Source organism: Lissotriton vulgaris, chromosome 9 (genome assembly GCF_964263255.1).
Source record: "Lissotriton vulgaris chromosome 9, aLisVul1.2, whole genome shotgun sequence".
Classification (NCBI taxonomy): domain Eukaryota; kingdom Metazoa; phylum Chordata; class Amphibia; order Caudata; family Salamandridae; genus Lissotriton; species Lissotriton vulgaris.
Window position 1 is genome coordinate 370,881,112 of NC_141697.1, and position 19,439 is coordinate 370,900,550.

The 19,439-nt window shown below is 45.0% G+C and overlaps 1 protein-coding gene across 2 annotated transcripts in view; it reads right to left on the reverse strand.

Annotated features, from left to right (window-relative positions):
- ATG2B (autophagy related 2B) overlaps nucleotides 1-19,439 on the reverse strand; it is a 1,072,129-nt gene that overhangs the window by 373,418 nt on the left and 679,272 nt on the right. For both annotated transcript variants that reach the window (XM_086937744.1, XM_086937743.1), the window contains exon 32: nucleotides 10,295-10,403. In XM_086937744.1, the coding sequence (XP_086793870.1) occupies nucleotides 10,295-10,403 (109 nt within the window). The remainder of the gene's footprint in view (nucleotides 1-10,294; nucleotides 10,404-19,439) is intronic.

The following is a 19,439-nucleotide window of genomic DNA, read 5'->3' on the forward strand; positions in this document are numbered from 1 at the left end:
GACATTCAGTTATTTGTAGAAACTTGCAGTGTTTGCATTCAACATAAGACTTCTCATCAAGCTCCTAGCGGTTTGTTAATGCCTCTGCCTATCCCACCTCAACCCTGGCATACAATATCGCTAGACTTCATAGTTGAACTACCTGAAACCAAGAAGGGATTTAATACAATTTTAACAGTAGTGGATCAGTTCACGAGAATGGCCCATTTCATTCCTTTAAAGAAACTTCCCACAGCTTTAGAGCTTGCTCATCTAATTATGTCACACGTGATTAGATTACACGGTATTCCGTCAGTGGTCATTTCGGACAGAGGCTCCCAGTTTATTTCTAAGGTTTGGCAAAAGCTGGGTACATTGTTACAAATGGACGTTCGTTTGTCTTCTAGTTACCATCCCCAAACAGATGGTTTAACTGAACGAACTAATCAAACAATTGAACAATATCTCCGATGTATGTTGCCCAATGTTCTTGAAGAATGGTCTGACCTTTTAAGCCCCTTAGAGTTCGCTTATAATAACTCCGAACATTCATCTATCAAAATGTCTCCGTTCTTTTGTAATTTTGGATTCCATCCCAAATGTATTCCTGAAAGTTCTACTAACTATGATTCTGTACCCGCAATTTCTGACTATGTATCTAAAGTATTTTCCATCCAAGAAGAGGCTAAATTCAACTTGGCAAAGGCGAAAGAGTCTCAGAAAGAGATCAAGGACAGACATCGATCTGAACAACCTCAATATAAAGTAGGTGATAAAGTATGGCTGAGTACGAAAAATTTGAAACCTAGGGGAAACCGGAAATTCAATCCGAGGTTTATTGGTCCCTTTCCTATTGAGAAGGTAATTAACCCGGTTTGTGTAAGGCTGAGTCTCCCTCACAAGTACTTGATACACCCGGTTTTCCATGTCTCTCTGGTTAAGCCGTTTCATCCCCAGACCCGTATCTCTAATTCTCCGCCTCCCATCATGATTGATGATCACCCTGAATTTGAGGTTAAAACTGTCTTAGATTCCAAGAGAGTTCGAGGAAAACTGTTTTACCTCATAGATTGGAAAGGTTATGGCCCTGAGGAAAGGTCATGGGAACCTTTGGGCCATCTAAAGAACTCTCCTAGATTGATCCGACTCTTCCATTTAAGACATCCTGAGAAACCAAAACCCATTTCAACTGTTCTTGGGGGGATCTTGAGGAGGGAGTACTGTCATGGTTCCACTTACCCCTAGCACACATATCCTAAGATATGTGCTGATTTCCCCCTTATGAAAACCCACCCCTGTCCCGTGCTCCACGCACGCTTCTTGTCAGTGTGATTGGGTGTTTACATATACTTCTGTTGTAATACTTGTTTATCACCTTCTTAAGGTTTTTGCTAACCATGCCTTTACTTGTGCCCTTTTGCTAGTAAACTATTGTATTGCCTTGTGTGGTTATTGAAGTTTAAGAGCGCAATATATTTGCATTATGACCTTCGCTTATGGCTCCGTGTGAGACAATGCCCCCGCGAAGGTCTCACAAATCTCTCCTCGCATCCCTACACGCTACCTTTTGGTGCGCGCTAGAGCTGGAACTGCATGCAGCGTCCCCGCGCACGTTCACAGAGCGTGACTGGGAGCGGCTGGGTGCGGTCCAGTATTTAAACCGCACCCAGCCTTCTGGAAGGCGCTTTGCCTTCGGATTTCCCTCGGAGAAGGTCGCGTCTGATGGAGGAACTCACCTGAAGGAGAATTCTATCCTGGCAGGACTCCACGGCGGTGCTTCTTATTTCCTGGAGTTTGAAACCTCAACAACTAAGTTTGAAAGCTAAGTACTTTTGCTTGATTTAAGGCGCCCTTCGCAAGAAAGGTCAACAGAATTTTTGGAACAATTACTTTGTGAAAGCCTTCGCAAAGAAAGAGACTTGGGACATTTTATGCCTATTAATATTTTGAGAACTATTTGCCTGTTCATTATGAGTGTTGATTTGTGAAGAGATTTACAAGGAACTTTTAGATTTTATTTTTAAAGGTGTGATAGAAGAAAGATACGTAGGATTTGGTGTGTCTTTGTTTTATGCTTCTTTTATAGCACAAATAACAGAACTAGAAACCCGAGACCAAGAAGCAAAGCTTAAATGCCAAGTAAGTCTTAGGAAGAGGTAGAAAGAATGCAAAGGGCCTCTTAAAAATAGTAAATTAATCCTTCCTTTCTTTTGTGAAAACTTCCAGACGAGCAAGCTGACATCACACCAGTTAACCAACTATCCTAGAGGACATCTGACGACTTCATCACAACTACCCTACATCCCTACAAAGACATACTGGGCGAAGGCCTACAACTTGCTGATTGCAGGTAGGGGGACCTCAGAAAAGCATCACTTGATTTAAAGAGCTCTAATTAGATAGAGATTGTAGTGAAGGGGTTAGAAAGGTTTAGGAATATTGAACCCTAAAACGGAATACTAAAGTCTTGGTGCTTGTTGCTTCGCAGGTCGACAGCAAGAACCAAAGTCTTCTCTTCAACGCCCAGTACCGGCCCTCCTCCCCAATTTCTAGTTTAAACCTTGCTGTGCATATTTAAGTCAGTGAGTTTTAGTTAGTGATTAGGGAAGTTGGTCCCTTGCGTCCCTGCGAAATCATCCACGTCTTCCAAGAGAACTTCAGTCAAGACAAGGTAAGGGACGACGTGGTTAGCTTTGACAGTGTGTCGCTGGGAGCTGGAAACGTGACGCATCGAGAGGAAGCGTGTCACCACCGCAGCTGAAATCGACGCATCGCCGGAGAAGCGAGCCTTCGCCGCATCTCCCTGGAAGCGTGTGTTCATTGAAGCTGCCTGCTGTCGCATCACCGGAGAAGCGTGACGCCATCGTGAGAGTCGACATCGCATCACCGGAGAAGCGTGTGGCAGGGCCAGTTGTGGCTCCAAAGTACAGATTTGTCGCAAGGCTGTAAGGGCGTCTAAGCATCATCGCATCGCCGCATCAAGGGCGCCATCTTCTGGCATCGCAACCGGATCATCGCACCGCAGCAAGGCGCCATCTTGTGCACCGCAACGGGCCCACAGGCTGCATCACCTCCGCACCTACGCATCACCTCTGCACTGGTAAGAATAACGACACATCCCCTACTCTGAGCAAGCTTTGAGGCACGACGCATCATCTCCCCCGGATCACGGAACCGACGCATCTCCCCTTTTTGCGATCCTTTTGTTTACTTTGCGTTACGCATCCAGGTACCTTGTTGAGAACTTAGTCGCATTTACCATTAACTTGAACTAAGTAACTTTGATCATCTTTAAAGCAATCTTAAGTGTAGTATTATGGATTTTTGTCATTTGTGGTCTTGGGTTAAGTCTATATAAAGAAGAATTATTTTTATAAAACCTGTGTTGTGTCCATCTGTAGTGTTTGCACTGTATTACTGTGTATATTCACAAATGCTTAACACACTGCATCTGAAATAAGCCTGTCTGCTCGTGCCAAGCTACCAAGGAGGTGAGCAGGGGTTATTAAGGAGTGTAATCCCCTTATCCTGACTTAGAAGTAAGGTTCCCTATTTGGACAAAGGTGAATATCATTGCCAACTAGAGACCCCCAGACCACTGATGTGCTAGACATTCTTGCAATGGGCGCATTTGCAGTCTGCATATGGAACAATAAAAATGCATCAAGCCTATTAGTTGCATGAACACTCTGGCTGGGAGAGAGTGTTGTGTTTGAAACTTTGTGACTAAGGCTTGAATGCTCTGTATCCTGGCTGGACTGGGATAAGCTAGAGCTGTAGCTGTGTTTATTGTAGCCCCTAGGTATTGATGTACATGAGAGGGCTGAAGGTGTGACTTGGTGTAGTTGATTATGAACCCTAAGTTGTGCAATGTTTGAATTGTTTGTAATGTTTGTTGGGCACATGGATTGAATAACTTGGCTTTTATGAGCCAATCGTCTAGGTATGAGAAGACATGGATGTGTTGTCTTCTGAGATGTGCTGCTGCTACTGCTAGGCACTTTGTAAACACTCTTGGTGCAGTTGTGACTCAGAATGGAAGGACTTTGAACTGATAGTCGTGTCCTTCTAGTACAAACCTTAAATACTTCCTGTGAGAAGGATGTATGGGAATGTGGAAGTAGGCGTCCTTGAGATCTAGTGTGGTAAGGAAATCGCCTTTTTGCAACAATGGGAGCACTTGTTGTAAAATGATCATATGAAAATGATCTGAGTGTATATATAGATTGAGGGGCCTGAGATCGAGAATTGGTCTTAGTGTCCCGTCTTTCTTGGGTATTAGGAAATAAAGCGAGTAAACCCATGTTCCTTGATTTTGTAATAGAACTATTTCTATTGCGTTTTTTAGAAGCAATGATAGAACTTCTTGTTTGAGCAGCGTTAGATGTTCTGTAGACATTGAACGCTGTCTGGGTGGTATATGTGGAGGGGTAGCTGTAAGTTCTAGGCAGTAGCCATACTGGATAATCTGTCTTACCCACTTGTCTGTTGTGATGGAATTCCAGACAGATAGGAACTGTGTTCGTCTGCCCCCTACAGGAGTGGAATGCTGTTGGGGAAGCAGAAGGAAGTCACTGTTTTGTGTTGGGAGAGGTTCAATTATTGTTATTTCCTCGACCTCTTCCCTTGTTGTTGTTGCCTCTATAGCCTCCTCTAAAATATCCTCTATTGGAGGATGTTTGTGTATTAGTTTTAAAGGAAGCTGAATTGTCTGCTCCACCTTGTTTGGAGCCTCCTCTGTAAAAGGAGCGAAGAAAGGAGCCTTGTGCTTGGGTGGACTGCAGAGCTCCCGTAGATTTGGCTGTATCAGTGTCTTTCTTCATTTTTTTGAAAGTGCTGTGTCTATCTCTGGACCAAACAATTGTTGTTGGTTGAATGGATGATTTAAGATGGTTGTTTGCACTTCCTGCTTAAATCCTGAAAAGCATAGCCATGCATGTCGTCTAAGTAGGACACTAGTGTTTATTGCTCTAGATGCAGTGTCTGCTACATCCAGTGCGCACTTGATGGAGGTATTTGAGAACAGCTTACCCTCTTGGATAAGGTCATTTGCCTGTGCTTTATATTGGTCAGGTAGATGTTGTAAAAGTGTTTCTAACTGATCATAGTGAGCTCTGTCGTATCTTGCGAGGAGGGCTTTTGTGTTAACTATGCGCCAGGTATTGCTAGCTTGGGCGGCTATTCTCTTGCCTGAAGCGTCTATTATTTTTGATTCCTTATCAGGAGGTGGTGCTTCACCTGATGTTTGGGAGTTTGCTTGTTTTCTGGTGTTTGAAACGATTAGGGAATCTAAGGGTAGCTGTCCCTTAATATAGGCAGGATCGCCAGGAGCAGGTCTGTACTTTTTTTCTATTCTTGGGTTTATGATCCTAGCTCGTACAGGATCTTTAAACACCTCTGGGGCATGCTTAATGACCCCTTTAATCATAGGTAGCATTTGAACTGACCTTTGGGAGCGTTCAAAAGTATCTAGCAAAAAATCTTCTTCTGGCTCATCTGAGTGCATTGTGACACCATGATTGATGGCAGCCCTACCTATTGAGTAAATGTCCGAAACCAATATTATCTTCTGGAGGAGATGGTTTGGATGGTTATGTATGTGGGTCAGGGATAGTCTGGTACATCCTGTGGGTTGTGTACTCCCAGTCTGGTGTATCACTTGGGTACGGAAAAGGCTCATCTGGGTCTCCCCCTTCCCCTAGGTTATAATCATCATCATTCTGGGGTGGTGTATGTGGTGGTGAAGAATGAGGAGGAGAATTTTGAGTTGAAAGGTTTGAATGAAGAGGAGGTGAAGGAAAAGGTACAGGAGAAGAAGGGTGCATAGGTGATGTGGCAGAATCCTTCTTCTTGACAGGCACTGGAGGTGTAGCTGCTGTATCTAACTTTCTCTTTCTGTGTGGCATAGTAGAAACATGTCCTGTTTGTGGATCAATGTATATCCTTTTTTGCAAAGATTCAGGTTGAAAAAGCTCCTCTTTTTGAGAAACCGCTTTTGGCGCCAATTTTTTGGGTTCCTGGCAAGGTTGTAGTTTGTCTTTAGCCTTAGGAGCTGTAAGAGAGTCCTTTGGCGTAGGTTTCGGCACAAAGATATTGTCTTTGGAGTTGAGGCCTGTTTCGTGGGCTTGGAAGCATCAGAAGCAGGCTTTGTAGGTTTCGGCACCGAAGATTTCGGGCTGGAAGCTGTTTTGGTCAGCTTGGAAGCATCGGAAACAAGCTTCATTGTTTTCGGAGCAGTCTTGTCTTTAGGAGTCGACGGTTTCGGAGTGTGTTTCGGAACCGGGACTTGTTTTGGTGCCGAGGGAGCTGGTGGTATGGGCATGTGCGGTTTGCTCGGTCCCGTGCTACTGGAAGGCTTTAATATTTTCTTCGGAGCCAAGCTCAATGGTGGGGCTTTCGAAGCAGTGTTTCGGTCGCGACTAGGCCCCGAAGGCGGAGTTCTGAACTTTGCCTTCGATTTAGGTGTTGGGGCTGGGGTAGGGGCAGTAGTACTCGCGTGTTGACCGGAAGGTATGGAGTCATCGGAGTCGTCTGCCTCAGATACGATTTGGAGATCATTGGAATCTTCCTCTAGGACGCATGGACCTTCGTCGAAGATATCCACCGGTTCCGGAGCCGTTCTCTGCATATCGTGTCAAAGGTCCCTCCGATCTCGTATGGTCTTTTTGGATCGAAAGGATGCACAAGCTGTACAGCTCGACTCGTCGTGTTCTGGCAATAAGCAAAGGCCACATACCTCGTGATGGTCGCTGTGTGGAAATTTTGCTCCACACTCTGGGCATCTCTTGAACGGCGTCCTTTCCATGAGTTGTAGGCCTCACGGCATGGATAGGCCCAAAGGCCCGCGTCGACGACTGGAATCGATCTGATGAAGTCGAGTCGATAGTGATTGATATCAAAAGTTGTTTGTTAAAGTTTTACACGTCAAACTACTTGAAAAGTAGATTTCGAACGGGAGAGGAAAAGTTGCATCCGAACCCTGTGGCGGAAAAAAACAATCTAAGGATGGAGTCGATGCCCATGCGCACTATCATCCAAGGGAGGAGTCACCTATCTCGTGACTACAAAGACTTTTTCCAAGACGACAACAACATGCAATCACCCGAGCCCAACACCAGGTGGCGATCTAATGCTCAGTGTGAGATCTGCAGCTCATATGCCTCGAACATTGTATTTATAAATATTTTTGACACCTTTTTCCAGTCTTGCTCCCTTCCCTTCTGGTTTCTCCAAGGGTACTGTTTCAACAGAGTTGACAAGACTCGATAAAGGCTAGATATCCAAAACCTGGATGATATTAAGGTTTATACACCTTTTGTCAGTTATTATGAAGCTACCAGCTAACTTCCATCAGCATCACCCAGTGCCAAATGTGTTGGACCTTTGTGACTCTCTCACCCCAAAACACATTTACTATGTTTGAAGAACCTGCTGTTTCCATTGATAAACATGGCAGATGTCATCCTACCTTCCCTTCAGCCGTTTTATAGACAGGAGGACCTTCCTGTGGTTGTACAAAGTCCGGATTATTATGGATAGGACTGAGAGGGATAGGACATAATCCCTCTTTTTATTGAGATTCTATCCCATGTCTCCAGTAACATTCTCAAAACCAACTGTAATAAACATGTTGTGGTCTACAGGATCTGGTGAGCCACGACATACCACAGGGGCCGTCTGGTCATGTGAATCCAGTGCTATCCGACTCTCTTCTAGGCCATTCAACTGCAATGAGGAGTTGTGCGGCTTTAACACATTTCATTACAGAGACCTACATCCCTATCTCCCTAGAAGATTTCAAAAGTTTACTTGAAATATCAGGGTTTTCCCCTCCCATATATAAAGGCCAGTATCTGTCCAGAGTTTTGGGGGGATCCAAATTGGCTAGGACTGAAATGCATGCAGCCATTTTGAATAACAGACATCTTAATTGCAACAGTATGATGAAGCCTAGAAATATTTAGATACTTTTCCCTCTGTAGGTCTTCCTTAATATTTTTCAAAAGGGAGAGAATATTGGGGGAGCATAACTCCATATACAGGAGGTCACTGTTATTCCCAGATATGTATTCCCTCTAATAGATAACTCAAATGGCATGGTAGCTTTGAGATATCCAGTCTCCTAGTCAGTGAGGCTCAGGGGTATAAACTCTGATGAGAGAGAGAGCGAGAGCAAGAGAGAGAGAGAAGAGAGAGAGAAAGAGAGAGCGAGAAGAGAGGAGAGATAGAGAAAGAGAGAGAGAGAAAGGGAGAGAGAGATGGTCAATACAGTGAGAACTTTGATTGCTCTTTTCTGTGTTTGGGGATACATTCTGTATGTGTCCCTTTCATAGAGGGTGCTATCTTGTCAATATCTAAGAATGATGGGAATGTTCCTTTCATTAACTGCAACAACTTAGTGTAAAATGTTTTTATAAAACTCTACTCCAACCCCATCAGGCCCCAGGTCTTGGTGCAGTTTCGCACCTTTTCTGGTCACCTAAATGTCTTCCTCTCCTTTGAGACTACCCAGGGCAACGGTCTGTCAGCTAGACATGTTGAGGAAAGATAGTTTGTTCGGAAATAGTGCCATCCCCTCCTTGTTGCCTTCAGAAGACAGAGTTGATTAGAAGAAGCGGAACAGACCTACCTTTTCTTTGATATCAAGTAACACTTCTCCTGCCTCAGTATTGTCTTAGCAATGTGGATGCTAGAAGGCTTTGTTCCCAGTTCCACAAATATTCCTATCGAAAGGTAGCCAGGTCTTTGTTGAGCAGATTAATTAAAAGAATCCTCAAGTGTCCAGTCCTCTAATCATAGATATTTCTTTTAAATCTGCTCTCAATCCTATCTTCTTATGTTTCCCTCTACTTCAATCAGGCCCATTTTGAGGAGCACCTATACAAAAGCTATTTCCCTCTTTGGCATTAGATTCCATATAGTCATCCACAGACCTCAAGATTTCCAACCTGTTTATGGAATCCTGCAAGAGGTACCTTCCCAAACCCTTTGAGTATTTCCAGAAGGGGTTGATCTTCCTATAAAATACTCGGAGTATTTACGATTCACACAGGCACGTTTGCTGTCTACAGAAGGTTCTTCTGTTTTTCAAGCATGCCTTGACACCATTTTGCTGCAGGCCTTTCCGTTTAGGCTGTACTGAGTGGACTAAGGGATTTGTACTCCACGCTCTGCCTTAGCTGTTGGGTTAAGCCCTTTAGAAGATGAGGGACATAGCTCCCCACCATGAGAGTGGATCCAGAGATCTGTCATGCGTTTGCTGTGCCATTTATAGGTGCTCCCCCAAGTCCTACATTGGGCCTGGTTTCAAAGGTCTCATATCATAGGACTATTTCCGTGCATATTCCAGATTTCATGAGTTCTCCCGAGGAGACCAGGTGTTCAATGAAGAAACAATGCGGTGTTTGTGTCTGTCCTCCAGTTTCCCACCTATCCTTTGTGGCTCACTCCCCTCGCTCTTTTTCCCAGGCTTTGTGCCTTGTGTGTGTTTATTGTGGCCACTCATCTCAACTTATCCCCGGCTACCAGGTAAAGAATGACATGTCTCCCTAACAGTACCAGTAACTCTATGAACTTGTTTCATCATATACATAATGACATCTTGCGGCTCCATGGCAGGTATTGCAGTAGTGCTATGTCGCACTGTTGAGCTGGTACTACCGAAAGTTTCCAGATCCAGTCTGGAGAGTGGGAAAAGTTTATAATGTGTAATTTACGGGCAGGAGTATCTATGCAGCACCTAACCAGTTGTCATCAGTTCCTAGTTGCAGGAAAAAGTATAGAATACATATCTGGGTATACATTGTTTGACCTAATAGCCACCGGTTCAAATCCAGGCGAGTCTACTCAGCTTTCTTCCTTCCAAGGTGGATAAAATGAGTATCATTAAGTCATGTAAAAATACACATCTGTTATTCAGCACTAAGGGGAAGTACTTAAACTGTAAAAAAAAAAATGCCCCTCCCTCAAACTTTTGCCCAGGATGCAATTGTCTACCAGGCATTCTAGTTGGGCTCAAAGTTCCCGGAAAAGCAGCCCACTGTCAACCTATGTGGGAGTGAGGCCAGGGAGGCAAACCTTACTTACTTCAGGTTCAGGGAACAGCTGTAGCAATGCAGGCCCAGAGCCCCAGAATGCGGACTCAAGTGCACTGAAGTTAAAATGTCATAACAATGCACGAATATAATCAACATTTTCACGCCAAATAATCCATTAATACATTTGTGGAATGCATACTGATAGATTAAAAAAATGTATGATTCGGACCAATAATGGTAGGACAGACACACTAATGCCTTGATGAGGATCACAATACCTTGCTCAGTTGAATTTCCATTAAAAAGTCTTGGTTTCGTCCTCTTCCACCACGTACTGTGCAACGCCCATGTCTTGTTGGTGTATGATTAGGTGAGTTTTGGGGACTACTGTGTGGGCAAAAAGAAAATGTTTATAGGGCATCAAAGAGAATGCAGTCATTCAATAAAGTAATAAACAGGATAGTGAGGATAATAGAACTGCGGGTCACCAAACACGCTCACAAACTTTAAAAATCAAGCCTTTAATATTTATGCTAACATCATAAAACGAAAACAATACATTACACATGAATGTTAATGAAAAAATAATTGTGTGGATGTTATTACATACTGAGCACATATTAATGAACAATCCCTTCATCTGTTAGAACAAAAATATGAATTGATTAGACAAACGTCAAGGTATTATGGATTAGTAACTCAGCCCTGACACTTCAACATCTAGACACATCTTATGAATGGTTGGAATGGTACAGGAGCACTCCAGCATGTAGCAGAAAGCCAACCAAAACATATCAGACAGGCAGCGAAGTGTATGTGACGCTACACTCCTGGAATGTATAACTCTCGGACTACAAAGCAAAAGAGTGTCAGTTAATAAGAAACCTTGCTGGCATATTGGTCAGTCCTAACTGACCTCCGTCATGAAATACTTTCACTTACAGCAGCAAAGAGACCGCACCAGTCCGCACCAAAGGGGAAAGGAGCTCTGGAAAACTAAATAACCAGAAAATCAGCTCACCCGCTTATATGCTCACCACCAGTAGTGGAAAGCCGCCTCTGAGGAAGAGGAAAAATACAGTCTATACAGTCTTTGGAGAATGCCTCTCACAGTGCTACAACAACAAACTCGCATCCCAAACTAATTCAGTAACTAGAGCTCCAGTATCATAATATGTACAGACACATCAACCACATTAACACATTTCTGTGCTCTCTCAACACAGCAAAACAACAGATACGAAAATGTTCCTCTTGTATGCCCCAGGGATTTAAGGATAATCCCATTCAACTTTCCGTATTCCGTCCATAAAGGTGAAGGTGTATTACCTCATGAGACGTGGAACCCCTTAATAAAGTCTCAAATCATTTTGGTGGGCTTGCTACATGCTTTCAAACTCCTAAATACTGAAACACTATATATGGCTACCTCACTGTTTTCCTATGTGAATAACCAAGCACACGTCAGGCAGGACAGAAGTTGAAAAAGACTAGGAAAAGAAGACTATGTTAGTGTAATCAGTTTGTAGGTAACTGGGGCATAACTACCTCATCCTCATCCTTGCACTTTCAAAAAAGATATAAGATAGCTGACACGTGTGTGCTTCTTAATAAGCACATCTGACTCTAGAAACGCAATTACATCTGAGTTTATATGCCAGTCAATATGCCAAAAAAGCCAATTTACAGAGCAAAACAACTAAACAACCTAATGTCCTGGATTAGACAAGTGTGGCCCACCTTCACGTTGCAGAAAGTGACTAAGGGTCTGATACAGAGTTTGGTGGTCAACCGCATTACAAGCACAAAGGGGACGGCATATTCATGGCGTCTGCAATGGAGCATCAGTCTGCCAAACTCTAAATCAGGCCCTTTATTAGAGAGGGAACCCAGTAGAGGATCCACTGGAATTTCCTGCCCAAGGGACTCGAAGCCCCCCGAGTCTCTTCATAAGACATCATCTACTGCTTATGGAGTGAGACTTCAGAGTTTGGAGGTCTAAGGTCATAGAGATCCTGAACTTGGCTGACCTCCTGAAAGTGGATGCAGAGGGATTATTAGCAACTAGGTTCTCGTACAATTAAATCTCTGAGTTCTTTCTACATGTGTCACACTTCCCCTGTGTCAATTTAGGATGTGTAATCAAGCTTCATCTTGAGAGACTGGATACTCCTGGGTTGCAATTGGAGGCTCTTCCTCTCCGGAACACCGCCTCCTTTTTACTGGTTCCCTTTTTTGAGCTACACAGGTGACCTGCTGCCCAGGGTAGAGAAGTGTAACCTTCTGTGCTACTTGTTTTTACTGTACCACAGCACCCTGCCTGTTGTGGCCCTGAGGAGAATGACTTCTTCTGAGGAGGCTTGTAAGCCCCCCACACCCTCCCTCTTGCAGAGACTCCTAAGTCTAATACCCTGCTCTGTTGATGCAACAGCAGATCCTCCCCAGGGGGCAGCCTGATCAAATGACACCAAACTCTGTTACCAATCTGGAGCCACTAGGTTGGCTTAGGTCTGGTCTGTCCTGATATTCTTTAGAACTAGAGGCAGGAGAAGTATCAGCAAGAAGGTGTACATGAGCCCCAAGTTCACACCAGAATGAACACTTCTGCTAGCAAGAGACGCCTTGGGAGCTCAAACACGCAGAACTGCTAGCATTGAGGGGAATAGATCCAGCCAAGGCTCTCCGTATTCGCAGAAGAGACCTTGCACCACCAACAGGTCCAACAGACATTCGGCGTTGATGGTTGAATTTGTCCACCCTGGGGTTCAAGAATACTGCAAAGTGGTTTTCCACCATGAAAATTCCTTGATGGGTCAGCCATTTCCAGAAGCTCAGGGTCTCCTTGTACAGGGTCTGTGACCCCACCATGACCTTTTTGTTGCAGAACCAGATGGCAGTGGTGTTGTCTGTAGCGGAAGAAAGGCTTCCAATACCATCCCGATGGCCCTCAGCTCCAGAAGGCTTATATGGAGTCAGGACTCTACTAGAGACCAGAGGGTAAGATTTGTACCTCTCCTAGGTGCTCAACCCAACCCATGAGTGACACATCGGTCATCACTGTCATCTCTAGGTGGGGCAGGAAGAGGTGTCTGACATTGACCCAATCACAGTCCAGCAGTTACCACTACTGTATGTGGTCAGATAGCCTCCTTGATGTTGATCCCACTGGGCCTTCTGATCCCACTACAGAGCCTGCACGTGCCACCGGGTGTGATTGACTAGCAGCCTCAGGGTTGCCCTCACTGAAATCCGGGGAAGAGGTCAAAAGATCAAGATCTTAACCTGAATGTCTTGAACTCTCCTTTCTGGGGATAAGGCAGAAAACCAAACCATGTTCAGAATGGCTCCAATTAAGATGAGCCTGAGGAGTCTGGTGTGCATTCAGCACCGTGACAGTGAACACACACAAGGGCAGGTTTGCCGTAGTCTAGTGTTGGTTAACGACTGCTTGGGTCAAGCCTGCTTTCAATAGCTAGTCGTCAAGGTAGGGAAAGACTGCACCCCTAACTTCCAAAGGTGTGCTCCTACCACCGCCATCAGGTTTGTGAACACCCGAGGGACACTGGTCAAACTAAAGGGGAAAATCTCAAACTGAAAATGCTGCTATATCATCATGAACTACTGGTAATGCAGATGAGTCTGCAGGACTGGGTCATGGAAATAGGCATCCAGCAGATCCACCGCCACTTTCCAGTCTCCAAGGTGAAGGGAAGACAAGACCTGGGCAAGGGGCAGCATTCTGAATTTGTCTTTCTGGAGGAAGGTGTTGAATGAGCACAAGTATAATATAGGATGAAGGCCTCCATCCTTCTTAGGCACCAGAAAGTAGTGAGAATAACAATTACAAACCACTAAGGGTGCCGGCGTTCTCTTGATAGCCCCTTTGGCCAAAAGGTCCTGCTTTTCCTGTTACAAGACCGACAAGATGGTCCTCCGCAAATCATCCAGGGTCGGTGGAAGATGGGGAGGAGTGTCTACGAAGGGCAAGATGTATCCCTTCCAGAAAATATGCAGGACCTACCTGTCCAATGTTATTGCCTGGCAACCTGGCAATAATCATTGGATCATTCCTTGAAAACAGGTGTCTGTGCTACAGTAAGGGCACGCTAAAAGGATTTGGCAGGTGGGCCAAATGGGGCAGTAAACTGACTGGCTCACTGACCCGGACAGTGGGTGCCACAACCTCAGCCGCAAAAATGCTGGGCACCTTGCTGAGCCTGAAGTGGTTGCCGGTATGGGGTACCTCTGCCAAAACTGCATAAGGAACGGTAAGGCTAATGCTGCTGGCTGGGTGAGGCAGATAAACCAAGAGAGAGTGCTGTGGAACCACTGCAGAGGAGAATCTGCTTTGTCCCCAAAGTGGGGAGTCCCGTAAAGAGCATTCCATTAGGGACAACTGGACATTGCTTGAAGTACCTGTTGCCCACAATCAGACAAGGCAATGAATGGTGACATTGGTGCCAACGTCTTGCCCAATAGAATTGGTGGTATATAGGCACAACACATTGAGAATTTTACTGCGTTGCGACCCTTATATGTTAGGTTAGAGGTCTTCAAGGACCACCTGGGAGGACAGGAGAGATCGAATTCCAAGGAGCATGTGAATAGCAGCAGGGCAGTTTGGCCAGAGAGCCAAACTGTTGGAAGAATATACCCTACTTCCCAAAGGTCTCCACTCTTTTGGACTATCAGGGGAGTAGTCTGGAAAGTATTTGGGTTCGTCCAACTGGTAGATGCCTGCACCACTAAGCTCCCAGGAGAGGGGTGCTGAGACAAAAATGCAGGGTTGCCGGGGACAAGTCAATAGTGTCTCACAATTTGCGTTTTACTGGGGGCCAACTTAAGGTTTGGCCCAGGCCTCTAGTAAAATATCAGTGAGTGCCTCATTAAAAGGTAGCAGGGGCTCAGTAGAGGTTTGCCCCGATTGGAGCACTTTGGTCAGGACATTGGTTTTGACCTCTAAGATGGGAAAGCTGGAGGTCAAGAGCTTTGGCCGCCCTCCACATGATCACTGAAAATGAAGTACTCTCAGCAGGTGCAGGCCCGGGGAGTGTGAGAAGCCTAGAATCAGGAGAGGTGACAAGGCCACTGCCCTGTTGGAGGTTATCATACCAATTCTCTTAACTGTAGGGTTGGCCTTTTTCATCACCTACATCCTTATCATTAGCAGAATCCTATGAATCAATTAAGGATTTATAAAGTGTGGCAAATCACCGGTAAGGGTCTCAAGGAGCTGTAGCTGCTAGCTGCTTTGTACCAAACAAGGAATGCAGTGTATGAGGTTCTTCTTGTGGAGGGGGGGGATCTCAAGCAGTGGAGGGTGCTGGTCCATGGTAACAGAGTGAGGCCTCGGCCAAGGTTGTAGTGGCCCTGACTCAAAGTCTGAAAGCACCATGGGAAACTTGTCCTCTGGCGTCGATAGAGGCGACATCAGCACTGATACTACGAGAAACAGCATGTGCAGGAGCAGGCGAAGGCCCAGTGGTGTTTTCTGAGGGTCCAACTGGTGTTAGAGGATGAACTCGCTGTCAGTATCCCAGATGGAAGACTCTTTGCTTCGTGGGGGCTGCAAGCTCATCAGAGGGATTTGGAAGGGATGAGACGAGTCAGAGCTTGGCCTTGGGGAACTCTTGGACCTGCCTCGGTTTAGCAGAAGGCCCCTGATATGTGGGATGTGCCTGGACAAGTTGCAGGATTGGCTCCAAACTCGAGCTACTCAGGAGCAAAACCGAGAGGTATGGTGACCCCCTTACAATTTCTCAGGAGTACAAGAATGGCATGAAGGGTCAGAGTCCCGCTTAAATATGTTTATGTTTTTACTTTGACTTACCTGAAGATCTGGAGCATGACGAAGCTTGACCTCAGGATCGACTCCAGCTACCTCTGGACTGGGACAAAGACCAACCTTTGGAAGTAGACCGTTCTCAAAGAGGAGTCCTCAAGTGCTTGGTGACACAGAGTTTTGTCTCAAGGTCCAGTATGGGCTTCAGGCTAGACAAGCAGTCACTGCAGGAGTTGTGACCCGACCCCAGGTACTACAGGCAAACCTGATGAGGGTCTGTCACAGACATTTGCTTGCGACAATCCTTACTGGGTTGAAAACCTGTCATTTTGGGTGGAACTTTTCCCCCTGAATTCTGTAAATTTGAGGTAAAGAATGTATCAAAGGGACAAAAGGTAGCTCCAGATACACGTCTGGTTGCACAGACAAGAAAGGAACTGACGTCAGCGCACAGGACTGGCACCTATATAGACTCAGCAAGTGATTTACAGAGCACAACATAGTTAGTGCGGAGCCACAAGGCACCACCTACCCGCACGCAGAGGACCTGCTGAAAAAAAACCTACAGGATCAGTCAGTCAGAAACCTTTATTCGATTCCAAATGAATCATAAAAGTTCACAAGGAAGACATACAATCATAAAATAAGACAATGTTTACAAAAAAGCATAAATGATATCTTACGCAGACAATACAACACCCAATTACGTACTTTACATTGCATATTGTTTCCTTATTATAAAAACAATTTTTCATAAAACTAAGCACAGAGCTACAAATGGAAACATTTGCTAGGGAATGTAAATAATTTAAAACCTCTCTATGGGAGCGGAAAGTATTTTTGTTTAAAATTGGTTAAAGAAAACGTGCCCTGGTGTCTTTATATAATGTGCAAAATAACATAAGGTGCATAGTATTTTGTTGGGCTGTGCTGTTACAAAGACAGGGGGTAGCCTCTCACACCACCCCACCTGTTTTGGACAAGCCACAAGAAAGTGCAGTGTGACTAAACGGAATCTAGTCATTAAAAACGTGCATTTCCCTGTAAGCTAAAAGACAAATAAAATTGTTGCTGTTTAAAAAAGGGGGGGACCGGTCTGTCTGTGGGCCTAGAAGATATACTCAGCTCAGATCCAAAAGCTTCTTTTATGGACATTTTCATGTTTGGCGGTATACACTCAGGCTTATCATAAAAATCTTCGAACCCTATTTTATAAAAAGTTTGTTCAACGTAGCGTAACCAGGGTACAGCCATTGTATTGTCTAGACTCATGCAATCTTTTAAGACAAGTCGGGAGAAATTAAGTTCCTCTGAAGACCAGATTGACAAAATGACAAAATGAGGTAGGCGAATTAAACGGGATAAATAAGAGTCTCTTCAAAAATCTGTTCCTAATTATTTGGATCTGTGTACTCCTTTGGTATCCCCACACTCCTGCACCATAAGTTGCTCCTGACAGACATTTTGATTTGTATAGGGTTATCAGCTCTGCAACAGGCTTATGACCAAGTTTGGCCGCAAATCGAAACAGACCCTCAATAACTCTTGAAGCTTGTTGCACCCGAGATACTAAAAGTTGGTCCCAATTTAGGTTAGAATTAAAAACATTCCCCAGATAACGTAAGTGTTTTACCTTCTCAATAGCTATCCAATTCACTGTGTATTTTCGTGTTTTCATTAATTTGGGCCCGCATGCCATGACAAAGGATTTCTTATAATTCACCTTTTTTTTTAAGGGATTTATCCAGCGCAATAATGCCCGTAGGTGTCACGGCCGTAACGATGGAATAGGCTGTGAGGAGAGGGGAAGGTATAACCGAAAGGTCACCCTGAAGAACCAGCTGACAGGAAAAGGGAAGGGATTACGGATAGGCCTTCCTGAAGAGCCAGGTCTTTACGGCTTTACGAAAGAGTGGGTCGACTGACCTCTAATATCCACCGGAAGGATATTCCAGATCTTGGGGACAAGGGAGTGGAAGGACCTCCCGCCCCATCTGGCTTTGTAAATTCTGGGGATCATCAGAAGATGTTTATTGGCCAATCGAAGGGCCCTACCAGGGGTGTATGATGTTAGCAGGGATTTGAGATCTTCCGATCCACCGGCATACAAGGCACGGTGAGTGAGAAAAAGGACCTTGAACTCTATCCTGGCCTGCATAGGGAGCCAGTGAAGAGCCCTCTTAATAGAGGTTGCTGATGAAAATCTAGGGGCGTCAACTACGAACCGGGCAGCTGCATTTTGTACCACTTGCAGGCGTTGTACCTGCTGTTTATTGATACCCAGGTACAGTGCGTTGCAATAGTCTAACCTAGAGGAGACTAGTGCAACGATTGCGGTTTTCCGGGCCTCTGGGGAAAGATAGTGCACCAACTTCCTCAGGGTTCTGAGAGCTCCACAGCAGGTGGAGCTCTAGTGACGTCATATATTCGGTGAAAGCATCCAAACATCCCTGAAGGCTGTTGGCAGTCAAGGCCATCAGGACCGTATTGTCAGCATACGACAATAAAGGTACTTGGGCACCTGCTATTTTTGGGAAGTCCAAATGTTTGTTTAACAGAAACTGCTCCAGCCCATTTGAATAAACCAAAAATAAAATAAGCATTTACAATGCATTAGGTCTCGCAGCATTAAAGTTTGAGTTATTGGCATTGTGTATGACAATGCCAATACTTATAACTTTCGCAAATGTGACACCTATTGCATTTGTACTGCAATATGTGTTGAGAGTGAGTGAGTGAGTCAGTGAGTGAGAATGAGTGGGCGAGTCAGTCAGTGAGTGGGCGAGTCAGTCAGTGAGTGAGAGAGTCAGTTAGTGAGTGAGAGAGAGTGGGTGAGTCGGTCAGTGAGAGTCTGGACAGCGAGTGAGTTAGTGAGTGGGAGAGTCAGTCAGTGAGAGTCTGTTAGTGACAGTGAGTGAGTGCGAGAGTGGGAGAGTCTGTCAGTGATAGTGAGAGAATCAGTGTGAGTGAGAGTCAGTGTGAGTGAGAGTCCGTGTCAGTGATCCTCTTTTTACCGTACATCCTATGCATACCTTCCATTTGTCATACCTGCCTTAATCCTTCTTAATGTAATTCTGCAACTGGCGGATACTCCTCTTTAAAACCCTATCCCTGTAATATAATATTACCTAACCTTCGCTAGCCTTTCCATCTCACTAACCATTCACCTGAAACCACACGGCCCCCACTAACGATCACACCTCCCTGGTATTAAAATATCACAAAGTAACAAGTAAATTCACGCAACTCTTTATTGAGATCACATAACTAATTGCAATAACTAATATTCCTGGGTTCAGAAGTAGTATGGAGGGGGAGGGGGGCGGGCGCCTAACCCTGTTTTTTGATGGACTATATCATTAAAACAGCAGCTAAGGGCCATTTCTTCTTATGGCACTCTGGCTATGCCACTGTCTTTACACTTACATGGGTATCTCAAACTAAGACTCCCTCCCTCCTAGGTCTCTCCTAGGTCTCTCCTAGGTCTCCCGTAATTAGAGGCCTGGTGTGACCCGGAGTAGGAATGAGATCCCAGGGCCGGAGTCAGGCCTATAGGGCAACCAGGGAGAGCCAGAGGGGATGGTCTGACAGGGCAGTCAGTGTTTGGATCTTTTTGGTCTGTGGGCTTGTTTTATGGTCTG